The 15,669-nt window shown below is 28.3% G+C and overlaps 1 protein-coding gene across 4 annotated transcripts in view; it reads left to right on the plus strand.

The window, feature by feature from the left end:
- Positions 1–15,135, plus strand: part of LOC129963230 (tyrosine-protein kinase Abl-like) — a 62,632-nt gene extending 47,497 nt beyond the window's left edge. For 2 of the 4 annotated variants that reach the window (XM_056077430.1, XM_056077432.1), the window contains exons 2-11: positions 568–786; positions 1,642–1,940; positions 3,045–3,317; positions 3,499–3,583; positions 4,178–4,355; positions 6,164–6,348; positions 7,179–7,331; positions 9,248–9,337; positions 9,668–9,775; positions 10,266–15,135. In XM_056077430.1, coding sequence (XP_055933405.1) covers positions 568–786; positions 1,642–1,940; positions 3,045–3,317; positions 3,499–3,583; positions 4,178–4,355; positions 6,164–6,348; positions 7,179–7,331; positions 9,248–9,337; positions 9,668–9,775; positions 10,266–13,120 — 4,445 coding nt within the window. In that variant the 3' untranslated portion in view covers positions 13,121–15,135. The remainder of the gene's footprint in view (positions 1–567; positions 787–1,641; positions 1,941–3,044; positions 3,318–3,498; positions 3,584–4,177; positions 4,356–6,163; positions 6,349–7,178; positions 7,332–9,247; positions 9,338–9,667; positions 9,776–10,265) is intronic. The other 2 variants (XM_056077431.1, XM_056077433.1) reach the window with 1 other exon arrangement.
- Positions 15,136–15,669: the final 534 nt, after the last annotated feature.

A 15,669-nucleotide genomic window follows, 5' to 3' on the forward strand; every position in this document is an offset into this window, starting at 1 on the left:
AAATGATAATAACCCATTAAATTTTTCTGAAAGTATAGTATAAGAATATATCCAAGAAATTAATATACTTGGAGATTACCAGCTATTTCTTAATTTTTATTTTAGGCAAAATATGGTTATTATTTATTAAAAATATTTTTTATTAACCTTATTTATTTTCAAAGGCTATTGTTGTAAAATTTGCTAACATTTTCTTAATGTTGGGAATGACCAAAAATTTTTTGAAATGTAGGCTATTGCTTCAAAAAAAAAAAACTTTTATCATACCTTCTTATAAATAATCAACTTGACATTTATCAGATTTATATCATTTTTCATTTTTATTGAAATTTCATTTATTTATAATTCAAATGAAATATTTAAAAATTAATTACTTTTTATAATGGGAGATAATTGATTATATGAAAAATACTTCAAAAATAGTATAATTTAAGATTTCTATTGTATACTCTTATAATGAACCTCAAATGTTATGCATAATCTTTTGAATTGACTTAATTTATTCCAACCTAACTGCTATTTCTGTGCAACAATTACTATCAATACTAACAAGCTTTTAAAAAACAGCTTGTTTTTCTACAGAGGCTCTCCTTCAAAGTCGACCTCTGCCTGAAATTCCCGGTCTTTTAGATGATTCGGCTGCTAGTCTTCCGTTAAGTGTTGAAACTGCATCACGATGGATGTCCAAAGAAAATCTTTTACTCCAGGAGGATGCGGATCCCCAGGTGTTTGTAGCTTTGTATGATTTCCAATCAGGAGGAGAAAACCAACTTTCTCTTAAAAAAGGTGAGGATGAAACTAAATTTATAATTAGTTTGTTATTGTTTTTAGCAATGTTGCAACATAAAAAAAGTGAATTATGAGAGCTTCTTACTTATTCATATTTTAAACAGAAACTAACTTGCACTTCAGAATTTTTTGGTTATAATTGTTGTATCAATATATATCTTTCTTTTTTTTTAAAAAAAGGAAGGCTTTATTTTGTTATTTTAACTAAATATGCTGTAAATTGCAATTAAAGCAGTTTGTGGAATATAATTTTCAACATTAAATTACCTCTTTTTTAGATTATTTAAAAATGTAAATTAATCATTCATAAAACTATGCCATTAAATGCATATCTGTTTTTCTTTAAATTCGAAGTTATGCTTATTGCAACTTTTTAAAGTTATTAAGGAAATATAATAATACTTTTATTAATTTGAAATAAATATAAGCATTTTTATTTCAAAGATATTCACAAATAGGTTTATCATGTATTATAAGAATTTGCTATTTTCAATTTTTTAATCATTTCTTGGAGAGAATATGAAAAATCTCTTTAGTTGATATCTTTAATATTGAATTTATATTGTTAAAGATAATTCAAAGTACTACTCATTATATTACCCCATTTATTTTATTTTCCACCGATACTTTTACTATAATGCTGTTTATTTATCTTTATAAAAATTCTTTTTCCAATCTTTTGTTTGAACCTGTTTAAAATCTCCTTATGTTTATTTCGATAAAATGCAATTATCTTACTTTTGCGAGTTTAATTACATTTTTAAGCATATACATTAAAAGTGAGTTAATAAAACTATTATCTCGTAATTATAAGCCAATTCATGGGTTTTTTTTTTTTTTTTAATATACTAGGTGAACAAGTACGAGTTCTTTCGTATAATAGAACTGGTGAATGGTGTGAAGCTCAATCAAGAACCGGTCAGGTAGGCTGGGTGCCAAGTAATTACATAACTCCAGTCAACAGCTTAGAAAAGCATTCCTGGTATCATGGGCCTATCTCTCGTAATACAGCTGAGTATTTGTTAAGCAGTGGCATCAATGGCAGCTTCCTGGTCAGAGAGAGTGAAAGCAGTCCAGGCCAGCGATCAATCTCCCTACGGTATGAAGGCAGAGTTTACCATTATCGTATCAGTGAAGACACCGATGGCAAAGTAAGGATGAATTATAAAAATCTTCTCTCATGAATGTGTCTTTCCTTTGGCTCTTTTAATTAAACTATTTAAAAATGTTTTTACATTGTTGATGCAATCACGTGGATTTCTATTATTTTATTAAATTTATAAATGAGATATAGGCAGAAATAGGTGAGGTATAACATTAAACAATGTTATGTGAATGTTTCATTGTAAAGATAGCATTAATAATGCATAAAGTTTAATTCTTGAAGTCAAATAAATTGGTCTGAGCAATCAAAGAAGCAGTAATCAAAATATATACCAATGTATCAACAACAAGACTACAAAGGCTGCATAAAGAGTATCCTATCTTGTATTTTCCTTTTCACATTAGTGATGCTAATATGGTATCACTGTGCACAGTGGAAGGAGACACTTTAATGTGTATGCTGGAGTGTTTTTCTCTTCATTCAAAAGTACACCATTCCAAAAGAAATCTTCCAGAAGTACTTTTGGAGTGCAAGAATTAGTAAGTTAAGAGTGAGGAGTGCAAGAAGTCTACATTGAAGAGGATTAGGATCCCAATCTCATTAAGTAAAAAATACATTTTTCAGCCAAAGGTTGGATGCTTTTCATTCAGCTCTCATAAAATTGGTCTAAAATTTATTTCTTAATTTTACATTTCTTTTAAAATGTAATATTGTCTTTTCTACTTGATCTGTATTATAATTCAACTACCTTACTGACATAAAAATACATACTACAATTAATGAGTACTAAAACATTAGATTAAAGGAATTTTGGCAGAAATGAAATATTGAATTAAAATAAGTATATTGTAGTTGTTTAAAATCATTTGTAGTCTATTGAATTGAAATATATGTCAAATATTTGTTATTTACTTGAGCAGTGGTTTACTACTTCTAAAAAGTTTAATTTATTAATATCAAATTTACTACTTAATGCTTTAAATAATGTATATATACTTTTAAAGTTTATATTTTTAAGTATAATAATTTAGATTATTTAATATGTTCACTAAAAATTTTACTGATCAAGACAGATTAATCATTCATTGTTCTTTCCAGTCTTTGTATTACAAAATGCTTTTAAAGAAAATGTCTAAATCATTTTTTGTAGGTATTTGTTACATCAGAATGCCGTTTCAACACATTAGCAGAGCTTGTTCATCATCACTCTATGCATGCAGATGGGCTAATTACTTTGTTACTGTATCCTGCTCCCAAACGTAACAAGCCTGCTGTTTTTGCCCTAAGTCCAGAACCTGATGAATGGGAAATTGATCGTACAGATATTGTGATGAAACATAAATTGGGAGGTGGGCAGTATGGTGATGTCTATGAAGCAATCTGGAAGCGGTATAATGTGACAGTTGCTGTAAAAACATTAAAGGTATGTGTCTTTATTAAAATATGTTACATTTTTATAAAAAGTAATGTACCTCTTGAAAAGTACACTAAATTTATTTGAGAATTTTTATGAAGGCTGTAATTATATATATGGATTTAATATTATTTGTTTGTTTGTTTCAATTTTTTTTTAATTTTAAATGTGTTTTATTATTTTACTTTAGGAAGATACAATGGCTCTGAAAGATTTTTTAGAGGAAGCAGCTATTATGAAAGAGATGAAGCACCCAAATTTAGTTCAATTATTAGGTGTGTAAATTTTATAACTTCTTAAGTGAAACAAAAAATTTTAATACTAGCTGATGCTATCTTATACTAAATATATCATTATTCTGGGGAATATTTTAAGTGATTTGAATGAACTTCAAAGGCTTTTAGTTAAAGAGATATGTATTCTTTAGTTAATAATTAATGTGCATAATGGTATTTCCTTTCATTCTCTTTTTTAAATTTCAGTTTATTGATTAACTATTTTAATGTGTTTAAAATTGTATTTAGTTATTTTCTATAACTATTTGATTATATGATAAGAATTTTCTTTAGGTGCTTTATATGTATGTCTTTCATTTTTGCTATTATTTATGTCTCTAAGGATTTTAATACAATTTAAAATGTTTTTTTATTGTTAAATGCTTAATATGTGTTATTTTTTTTCTTTCATTTGAAAATTGCAATTGCTTTGTGTGTTTTTCCTTTCAAGAAGAATTAAAACTTGAAAGATTTATAGTGAATAAGTGAAGTGATTGTGTTTATTAATAAAAGATTCTACATAAATTTAAAACCTACACTTTTAGATGCACCTTATTATTATTATTATTTAATTAATTTTTTCCCCCTTCACAGGTGTTTGTACAAGAGAGCCACCATTCTACATAATTACTGAATTCATGCCTTGTGGAAATCTTCTAGATTATTTAAGAAATGCTAACCGTGAAGAAATAAATGCTGTTGTGCTGATGTATATGGCAACACAAATTGCATCAGCGATGTCTTACCTTGAATCTCATAGCTTCATCCACAGGTATAAAGCAACTTTTTAATGCATTGAATCCCAACAAAAATAGGTTGTGTTGCTCTTAATTGCTTTGCTAGTTTTTTGTATGTGTGCGTGTACATTACTATTAACATCAGGTTCACTTAATAAGCAAAATAAATTATTCTTTTAACATTTTGCTTCTCTCATTGATTATACTTCCAATCATGCTGAATGAATTTTTTTAATGTTTTTGTCTTATTTGCAATTTGTAAAAGTGAACATTATTTGAAAAATCTGATGATGTGCATATACAGGACAAGAATGATAAATTGTATCAAATAAGGCATTCTGAGCCTTGAAGACAGAGGCATCGGTAAGTGTAGGGGCATTGTATTTTATTGCTCTTAGCATTGCAATTGATATCGTCATTGTTGTAGAATTATGTGATTGTTCTGTCAAAAGAGGTGATTTGTTGCTACCTTTCAGCATGAATACACAGATTCTAAATTTTTTTAAAGGACTTAGTACCTTCTCTTCAAAAATCATAGATTACGCGTCATTCTAAAAAAGTTTTTAAAAGAAAACAAAACCATCTGTAATCTCCATAAGGCGTGTGTCTCAAAAATTATGGAAAAAATTATAGTAACAACGTTACAAATCCATGTAGCTCTGTTCAGAGATTCTGTAGAAACTTAATGCATAATGAAATTGGACATCACTTGGAAGTTTTCATTTTCAGTTCATAATTTTATTAAATTATTATATAATCATGCATACTTATTTGTTAAGATATTTTCTTGCCCTTTCTAAAGCTGAAGAATTTTTATTTCAGAAACTATTCTATCTATCTGATATTTCTTTTCCTCTATATAAACTATTTATTATTTAAATTGAAATCTAATTAATGTAATTCTTTGAAAGGATTTATGTGACCTGATATGGATTATAAACTTTTATAAATTGATATGGAATCAGCATTATAGACTTAATGTTTTATTCCACCAAAAGGAGATGTTCCAATCTTCTGATATTTTTTATGCTTTGTTCTAGCCCAAAACTCCACAAGTTTTTTACATTGTTCTTATAATGGCCGTAGATTAAATTTAACTTAGAGCTTGAACATTTAAAAAGAATTTAGCACTCACAATATACTGTGAATTGCATCTGATTAAAATATATTGGATAATAGAAATAAATACAAGATTCTAGTCTTTTTCTTTTTAATTGGAATCACCATTTAATATATACAGATATGGGGGGGGACAATAAAAGAGTTAACATAATAGATGCATGGCAAGGACCCCTGGTGGAAATGTTTTTTAATTTTTAGTTTTATTTTTATTATTCTTATTTTTTAACAATTTGTATTATATTTTGTTTCTTTTGCACCCAAGATTCATTAAATAATAAAAGTTATTATAGTAAAAAGTAATAGCTATTTATTCAGTAATCATGAAAAAAATTATTATTATTTTGAAAATTGATTATTATTGTATTAAAAATTATATTTTGAAATTTTTTTATTTTGAAAAAACCAATAGCATTTTCTTCCATAAAACTAATCTAATTTAGATAAATAATATTAATATTTGAGATATAAAAACAAAATTGCTAGACTTAAAAATATCTTAAAGATTAATTAAATTAATTATAAAGCTAAAATATATTAATAGTATTCTTTTGTAAAAATATATTTATAATGATAGAAAGTGTTGAAAATTTCATTGTATTGAATCATAATAATTAAAAATATAGAACTGTACAAATACTTTTTTATGATGGATTACCAACAAATTCTTTTAATCATTTGTTTTAAAATCGTAAAAACCACTAAAAACTCTTTTCTTTCACAGAGATCTGGCAGCTAGGAATTGCTTAGTAGGTGAAAATCATCTTGTGAAAGTTGCTGATTTTGGATTGGCTAGACTCATGAGGGATGACACCTACACAGCTCATGCTGGTGCCAAATTTCCTATAAAATGGACTGCCCCTGAAGGCCTTGCATATAACAAATTTTCAACAAAATCTGATGTTTGGGGTATGTTAATTTCAAAAATATTTTGAATAATGATTCAGAAGTATTTTGTATATTTCTGTTTTGTCTGTATAATTTTTGTTTTATGTTATAGTTAGTTGAGGAAAAAAATACATTTGCAATTTCCAAATGACTTTTCTCCTTTCATATTAATAATTGTAATTCTAAAAAATTTATAGCTTATTATTTGGTTGTTTTATATTTTTTTTTTCTAGTTTACAAACACAATGTAGCATTTTGTTTGTTTACTTTTTTTTGTTTTTGTATATTACAATATGTTGAAATAACCCAGTTGTAACTTTTGTGGAGTGACTGTTATTTGGATTAGTCTTCATATCAATTATAAACTTTTATGTAATTTACAAATATGTGTCGTCAATCAGTAAATGATATTTATGTAAAATACAAATTAAAAGTTTATCGGATATGAGGAATGAAAAGTCATTTTATATAAGAAAGCCAAAAACATTCATAATTAAAATCAAGCTATAACCCCACCCTTTATTGTAGCTTTTACCAAATCAATGTTTATAAAAACTTATATAAATTTAAGTGTCTAAGCTTCAAACTAGGGCAATCAAAAGTGTATAACAACATTTTTCAATATTGAAAAATTTTGGAATTGATTAAACTTTAAAAAAGATCCCCCCTGCCCCTTTCCTATATATTTTTAACAATCGGTTAGTTAAATTGAAATGTGTACAAATCCTTTTATGTGTTTATTTATCTGTGAAGCATTAACTTTTCTGTTTTATTTCATAAAATGTATTTGAGCTTTCTTTTTATTAAGAGGAGAAAACGTTTCTTTAAATAATAATTTTTATTCATTTCAGCTTTTGGTATTTTGCTATGGGAAATAGCAACATATGGGATGTCACCTTATCCAGGTGTAGATTTAACAGATGTTTATCATATGCTTGAATCAGGCTACAGAATGGAATGTCCTCCTGGATGTCCTCCTAGAGTTTATGAGCTGATGAGACAATGTAAGATTTTATGGTTTTCTAAATAAAATAATTGTGGTATGGAGAGAAATCCTGAATCAAAATTCTAACAGAAGAAGTTTAATTAATCATAATATGGTGATATTGTTGAATATTATTTTATTCCTTGATTGTTTTGTTTAAAAAATCTTTCACAATCATAATAATACAATAGGCACTTTAGTAATATCTTTCTATTTTATTTACAAAATGACTAGCACATTGCAGTTACCATGAGCTAAGACAATCTCAAAAATTATTATTAAAACAATCCCACATTTTATTCTTATGCAGTTTAGAAAAAGAAAGGTTAAGTATTTTCATAAGAGTAAAAAAAGTTAATAACAATTACAGGTTATATTATTTCCTTCTTCTTAAGGCTTGAGCAGTAAAAAAAAATTAACTTAATATGGTATGTCCCAAAAGTTTTTATAGACTATCAAATTTGTAATTTCTTATACATACAAAAATTCATCAGTAGTTGAGTATTATTTCATTTTTTAATTCCTTATCTAATATCCCCATTAATGCATCTTCCCAAGAAAATTTTAGGAAATGCTTTAAATTTGGGTCACTCTTGAACTGCTTTCTTTAAAGCAAACATACATCTTTATTTTTAAAATTGTAGTCTTCCTTATATAGAAAACTTGTGATTTCACTTAAATTGCAAATATTGACCCTACAATTCTGAAAAACTTAAACTCGACTATACTGGTGAGGTCTGGATATTCATAGGGTTACAGTCTTGACTTCAAGTTCAGAAAGTTCCAGGTTCAAAACTCAATTCCACAAAAGATCTATTGCGTAAGTGGATCCAGTACATTTAAACCCAACAGGGTCAAATGTCCTCCCATTGGTGTGGGGAAGGGAAGTTCCAGCTCAGGTGTTGTCCCTGTGAATTGATCATGGTTAAAAGAGGGCTGTAATAAGCCACATGTTGCTTTAAAACTAAATATAAATATGACTTAAATTTTGGATATGTCACTAAACTAGATCTCTTTATGCTGCAAATATTGTATTGCTTCCTGCACTCCAAAAATAAGATAAAATTAAATTCTGTAGTTTCTTTGTATTCCCTAGATTCCTTTTTCTGTTTTAATATCCCAAAGAAGTTTGAAATAACATCTAAAACATCCTAAAGTCATCAGTAACCCTCAACCTCGCCATTTGAAAAGTATTTTCTAGTTTGTTTGTCTCTCTCATTCTCTAATGTCATATATCAAAGCCATTTAAGATTATAATAGATGTAAATTCTTGTTCATGCCAACAATTTCTTTTATGACTGTATTTGAAATAATATTTTTCAGATCCTCTTACGTTACATGTAACATTTTATCAGAACTATTTTTGTATTAATAACTTTTTTAAGAAGGCATATAAATACTTTTAAGGTACTTTTCTTTTTTACATTTTTCATATTGACCTATAACTATGAAAAGAAATTCCAAAAGTATACATATTTGTAAAATCCATTTTAATTTAATTACTTCATTTATTTTGCATGCTGTTCATGCTGAGTGCCTTCAAAATTATTATAACTTATTTTCAGCACTGAGAAGTTACTTCTCTGCAATTTCTTTCGATTTCTCAGGTACACTGTTACAACACAGTACAAAAAATAAAATGTAATTTTCTACAGAAAAAAGTTTGGAAATTTGAGAATTAATTCAGTTCTATGTCTTTTTATCATATTTTTGATGTTTATTATTTATAAGCTGTGTCTATATATTCTTGTAGCAGTTTTGTGTTGAATTTTTCTTATTAAATTTTTTAATCCCTTTTATAATTTGCCTTGTGAGAGCAGATATGTTTTTCTGTATGTTAACGTTTATAAAATTTTTCATAATGCTTGTGTTTATTTTTTTTAATATCATGTTGCAAATTAATATAATTCCCCCCCCCCCTTTTTTTTTTTTTAGGCTGGCATTGGGAACCATCAGAGAGACCGACTTTCAAAGACATCCATCTAACACTTGAAACAATGTTCCAAAATTCTAGTATAACTGAAGGTACTTGTAATTGCATGTAAATTATATGAAATAATTTTTTAAAGCTTTTGAAACAGTAATATAGAAGAATTAATTTTGCTACAGTAGTTGATGATATTTGTCTTGTTGGAATATTTTTCATTTATTTTTGAATCAAAATGGAAAATAATTTAAAATAAATTTTGAACCAACAACATTTTTATCACACATTGTGTGTATAACTTCTGTGATGAATTTTAATAAGCAGGAAAAAGACAAGTATATCCATCAATTTTAACTACTGGTGTAAAATATGTCTTATTTTTATGATAATATGATTGTCTTTTGCAATAATTTTTTATCCTATTCCAGAGGTTGAAAAACAGTTGGAGCAACAAACTCCACCTTCTTCATCATTTAAAAAGCATGGTGGCAGTAGTGGAAATATCCAGGCTTTAGCTGCAGAAGAAACTGAACAAGGTTAGTCTAGATAGTCTTTGATTTTTATTATGTTTTATAATAGAATTATGGGGTTTATTGCAACTTTTTTAACATTTTTTATTTGTTTATTTTAATTTGATCAGTAAACTTTTTATTTAATTTATTTTTTTAAATGCAAATTTTTAATTTTCCTCTTCCTTTTGTACTTGATTAATATTACAGAAATGTTTCCAGACTAATTTTTAAATTGTTTTAAAATAGCCTTTTCAGTTATATTTTTGATGAATGAACTGTATTTGTTGATATATTTTTGAGATTTATCTCTAAGACAATGTATGTTTGATTAAAACCAAACTATAATATCTGTTATGTAACATACTGAGATATGTGGCTTTATTCATGGAATATTTTTCTGTATCTTGTATTTATCTTCAGAATCTTACTTCATCATTCATATTCAAGTTTTGTGTGCTGGTAAGGCTTTGTTATGAACGTGAAGTAATTTTTAATTTTTTTTTTCTTTGTTCAGGAAATCGTACCACAGTACAATCTAAACAGCCTACTGTTTCTGTTGGTAAATCTACAATTGTACAGTTGAGACGCTCTGGTCCCCGTAGCAAAACTGCACCTGTTCCTCCTAAAAGAACAAGTTCCTTTCGTGATAGTACGTATCAAGATAAAATGGGAGAAGATGGATCTGAAGGCTCCAAAGAAGCTGTTAATGGATTGGAGAAGGTGTTTGAAAATATAAATAAAGAATTGCAAGATCTGAATAGCAGTGCTGGTGAGACTGAAAGTGATGTTCAAGAAAGAACTCCTGACACAGAAGATTCTGAAAGTCATACTGCAACTTCAGCTTTAAGTGTTCCAAATGCTGTACAGAACCAATCTCAACAACAAAAACTCAAAAAGACTAGAACTTACCCTCCAAACATTCAGCAACGCATGAAAGACAGTTCTCAGGTAGCTAGTAAAAGTCAACCAAAAAAGGTGCAGATAGCAGCTTTAGAAGTGCAGAATGTAAAAAGAGCAATAAACAGGTATGGCACCTTACCAAAAGGAGCTAGGATAGGTGCCTACTTAGAATCTTTACGGCAGCATGGTCTTCATGCTGGTTCTCAACCAGAGCCAGTTTTGGAAACTGAGTTGGACGTTCTCAAAGAAGTAAACTCAGATGCAATGTATTCTCATGCAATAGAACCATCTCATCATCAAAATAATTGCAGCAATGTAACACCCACTAACATTGATAATGCCCACTTGAACAGTTTGCGGCAAGGTTCAGACGTTTCTAGATACTTTTCTCATGGAGTTTTACAGCGACAAAAGTCAGATTTAACACATACAAAATCTAGTGAAGTATTTGAAACAGGTTCAATTCCAGAAACTCATCACATAGCGATTAAACCTGTTCCTTCTCCTAGATTGCCTCGCAATAAAAAAGCTGATCGTTATACTCTAAAAATGGGGAAATCTGAAGATAATAGTCATACCAGTAAAGAGCTTCGAGATATGAATGGTGATAATGGTGCATTATTTGGTGTAAGTTTAAAGCACAGAGATTCGATTGATGATGACAGACTAGCTAATAATCAATCTCCTCCACCTTTTGGCTGTGGTTTAGTCAGACGCACATTGAAAAAACGTCCTAAGGATCGACCGCCAAGTCCACCAAAACATCCTATTGTTAAAAGTGGCTCAATGGATGATCATTTAGGAAGAACAAATGAAAAATCTCCTATGTCAAATTCAGCTTCTGATCATCTTAATAGTCCTATCTCTTCTTTAGGCTCTAATGCAAATAGTCCACCACAGGGAAAAGACTCTAGAACTGGAAAAGATTCACAAATTGATAGTGATTACAAGACAAATAATGAAAATCCACCTCCTATATCGAATGCTTCAGATTTCAGACAAAATTTAAAGCCTGTTGCTAATTCAAGGTATAAAATGACTCCAGCTCCAGCCCCACCTGCAAATCCAGCTGCACAGCTAGTATCGGAACTTTTTGAGAGCTTGAAAATGAAAGCTCGTAAGAGGGCAGCAGAAATGGATGCTTCTCAAACTACTAATACATCCAACTATAATAATACAGAAATTACAAAACCATCTCCTACTGATCAATTGCCAAAAAATATACCAACGATCAACAAAGAAAATATTCAGTGTGATAATCTGGATTCTTCTAGTGTTGTTCACAATCATGTGGTAGAAAATTGTAGCGAAATAGAAAAGAAGCGAAACATTTATTCAAAACCAGTTTTTGATAGGATGTGTGCTTCATTAGAAGAAGATAAATTAAAGGATCATGTTACTCCTCCTGTCCAAAGAACGAGTGTTTTATCTGATGGGGAAATCAAACATGAACATACAGAAATATCAAACCCTGATAAAGCAAACCTTGTTGAAAGTGAAGATGAAAATAAAAGGCATAGTTCTGGCAGTATTAGTAGTTTAAAGAAATTGTGGGAAAAGGAAACAGGTGGGCATAATTTTGAAAAATCATCAGAAAATTCAAAGAAAATGTGTCCAAAAATTATGGCTCAACAACTAGAATCAAGAATGAAAAGAAGCTTCGAAATGCCTGAAACTTCTGATCAAAAGATAAGTAGTACACACTCTGATTCTGGCGAACCAGAGAAAAGTTCTAGGAACAATTTGGTGTCTTGGAAAAGTTCTCCTCCTTTACAACCTAAATCAAATTCTAATCTAGTTCGAGATAGTGGTACTAATGAGGTTAAAAAAGATGACTTGAAAAATATTGAAAATGCATCTGGGACATCAAAGTCTGAATCTCAGGAACATTCAAGTGATACTATAGCATCATCTGGGACACTTTCAAAACCACAAGTTCCGCAGAAACCACCTGTGAAAGGTTGTCGGCCAGTTGCTACGGTTGCACCTGTCACGAAACCAGCTAAACCAATTTTAAAACCACAGTTATTGCCTAAAAGTGGAATAAAAGGCTTAGAAAGTCCTACATCACAATCCAGCTCAGAACAATCTAATAAAGAAAAATCTATTGAAAAAAATGATAATGAGAGTAATTCAAAATCTGAACTTGCAAATACCAAAGCATCAATAGTAGAAATTTCAAGTGCACTAGAAAATAATATAATAGGACTTAGAAATGCTGCAAGCATAAGTAGCATGAGTATAATTCAATTGACTGATAAAGTACAACTTTTTCGTACTTCCTGCTCTGGATATGCTGAATATATCCCTCCGCATGGCAGGTTTCGTTTCCGTGAACTTTTATCGCGTCTTGAAAACCAAGGAGAACAACTAAGAACTTGCAATAGCAACAATAGTAGTGACAGTGCCAAGTTACTGTCAGATTTGCAAAATACAGTACATGACCTTGTTAATGTTGTACAGCGGTGAACATCCTTTTTGTACAGTGCTGCCTCTACTTTTTCATTGCCTCATTGTGCATTTGATGCTGAACAGGGAATAACGACTTGAAAAGACTCCTAGTCGTTAATTTTCTTGAACAAAATGAAAACCTGACATTGCAGAACTTGGAATTCCTTATCAACTATGTGTGTTCCTGGGCAAAATGTGTCTACTTTTGAAAATTTGGTACAGTAATTTATAAAACAATCGTTTAAATTTTTATACCTCATTTTTACATTTTTTAGTATCTTTTAGGTTGCATTTTCTATATTCTGAGTATTTATTAAAGTTATAAAGGAGCATCTTCACACTGGAGTTTTGAACTTGCTACTGCTCTATTTTTAATTAATGAATGAATGAACTGCACTGGGGGCATATATTTAGGTTTCATAATTCTAATTTAAATGGTGAGATCTTTAAAATAGTTCTTTCAGAACTCTTTAAAAGATCCCATCTAAAAAATATTAAAGTTCTTGGTCTTTTATTTTTTCAAAAAGTTCTTAAAGAAAATGTATTTTTATGCATTTACTTGTTTTTACTCATGGAAAATATTGAAAGGTAATTATGACACTGAAGCATTTTAAACAAATATTTTCAATAGAGGCAGCCCAGTCTTGTGGCTCATTAATTTTTCTTATATTTAATGAAGAAAATCCAGAAATATGATTTCTTTTATATCTTTTAATTTAGATCATAATAAGTAAAATAATTTTTGATAAATATCCTGGCTGTTAGGAATTAACAATTTTTGTTGATATTTTTCTTTTATCAAAATATTCTGGTTGAGAAAAATATTTATATTGAAATGTGTAATGTTTTTTCAGAGTGCCAACAATAATTCTTAAAATTAAAAAATATGCATAAATAGTTATTCATTTTAATAACACTCTGCAGCAAACTGGTTTACCTGTGAAAAATTAAGTATTCTTTTTGTTAAGATTACTATATCTTAAAATAAAAATAGAGGAAACTCCTTATAAATTATTCATATTTCTCACTAATTTTCAGTTTACATCGTTAGAATAAATATATGTTTTAATGTTATCTTAGCTAAATCTGTGATACTAGATGATACTGACTCTTTTAATTAAAAAAAATTACTTCAAATAATTTTTTAATGTGATGTTTATTTTTATTGCAAATAGTTGCTTTAAAATTGGAATAATTTTCCTTATTATATTCATAATATTATCTTCTTTTGGTAAAAATTAAAGATTTTATTCTATTAAATTTAATACAGATCTTCCTTCCTTCCCTCTCTCTTCCCACAAAATTTTGGTTCATTCATTTCATGTAGATGACTATTTGCCCACAAATAACATACAAAAATACTTTTTAACCAAATTAGTTTTGTTCAGCATTTGATTTCAATTAAATTATTCTTATAAATTAGAAGCTACTATATTAAAATTTTATTGCCATGGAATGCTTTAGTAAAATTTTTACCATTCCATAAAATATCTCTCAGGAAAAATACTTAGTGGCAGAGAGGCGGTATTCGATCTTCCTCTACACAAGATCGTAAATGATTCCTAGACTTTTGGAATTGGAAAAACGCAATCGTTGTACATTTTTTTTATATATTGGCAAACAAATGGTTAGTATATCTCTTCCTGAACAAAACCATACATTTTACGTACTTTTTTATTTTGTATAAGTTCTTTTGTCTTCAGTTTATAGATATTTAATGAGTTTCTTATTTTATTTTTTAACCTGAAATCATTTTTCACATCAAGATTCGAACATTTTAATATTGCATTAATTCATTGTTAAAGAATTGCCCAAATGAAACTCATTGTATATTTATTTTCCAATCATAGTACTGTTGGTCATTCATTTGAAAATCTTTAGAAATGGTATTTACAGTTCTATTCTTATTGCAATGATACTTTTTATTAATTCATTCATCATAAAATAACTAATAATAACAATTTTAGAAATTTCTTAAACTTGAAAATTGGCAACAGATAGAGATCAATGTTGAAGTGTTAATTGTGTGTCAATAAAATTTGAATATTCAAGTATTTTGAATTTTTTTTATTACATAGTGTTATAAACAATAAAATTTTATAATATATTTTAGATGTATATAATTTGATTTGTGTATATGTACATTATGTTTGTAAATTTTAGAGTAGAGTATTGTTTTAATTTTTATTAACATAAATTTTTGTATTATATATTTGTTTTGTATCATACAAAGTTTTCCTGCTTTAAGAAAATTTGCTTTTAAATTGCTTATTCTGGTTGCTTTTTATTTATATATATTTCTCATTTCATAGAAGACAATACTTTCTTAGCAATGGACTGTGTGCATTTATTTCTGTGTTCACTTTTTTTTTTTTTTTTTTTTTTTTTTGCCTGAAAGTATTTTTGTTAAAATCTTTTGCATTATATCCTAGTGATTTTATTTCTTGCTGATTCTGTGTCTGTTTTTTTATATTGACTTGAATGGAAACTATCAGAAATTAATAACATTTAATTTTTCAAAATTACACACTAATTGGACTAGAAAGGAATGGCATATTTAAAAATTA

This window comes from Argiope bruennichi, chromosome 3, assembly GCF_947563725.1.
Source record: "Argiope bruennichi chromosome 3, qqArgBrue1.1, whole genome shotgun sequence".
Taxonomy (NCBI): domain Eukaryota; kingdom Metazoa; phylum Arthropoda; class Arachnida; order Araneae; family Araneidae; genus Argiope; species Argiope bruennichi.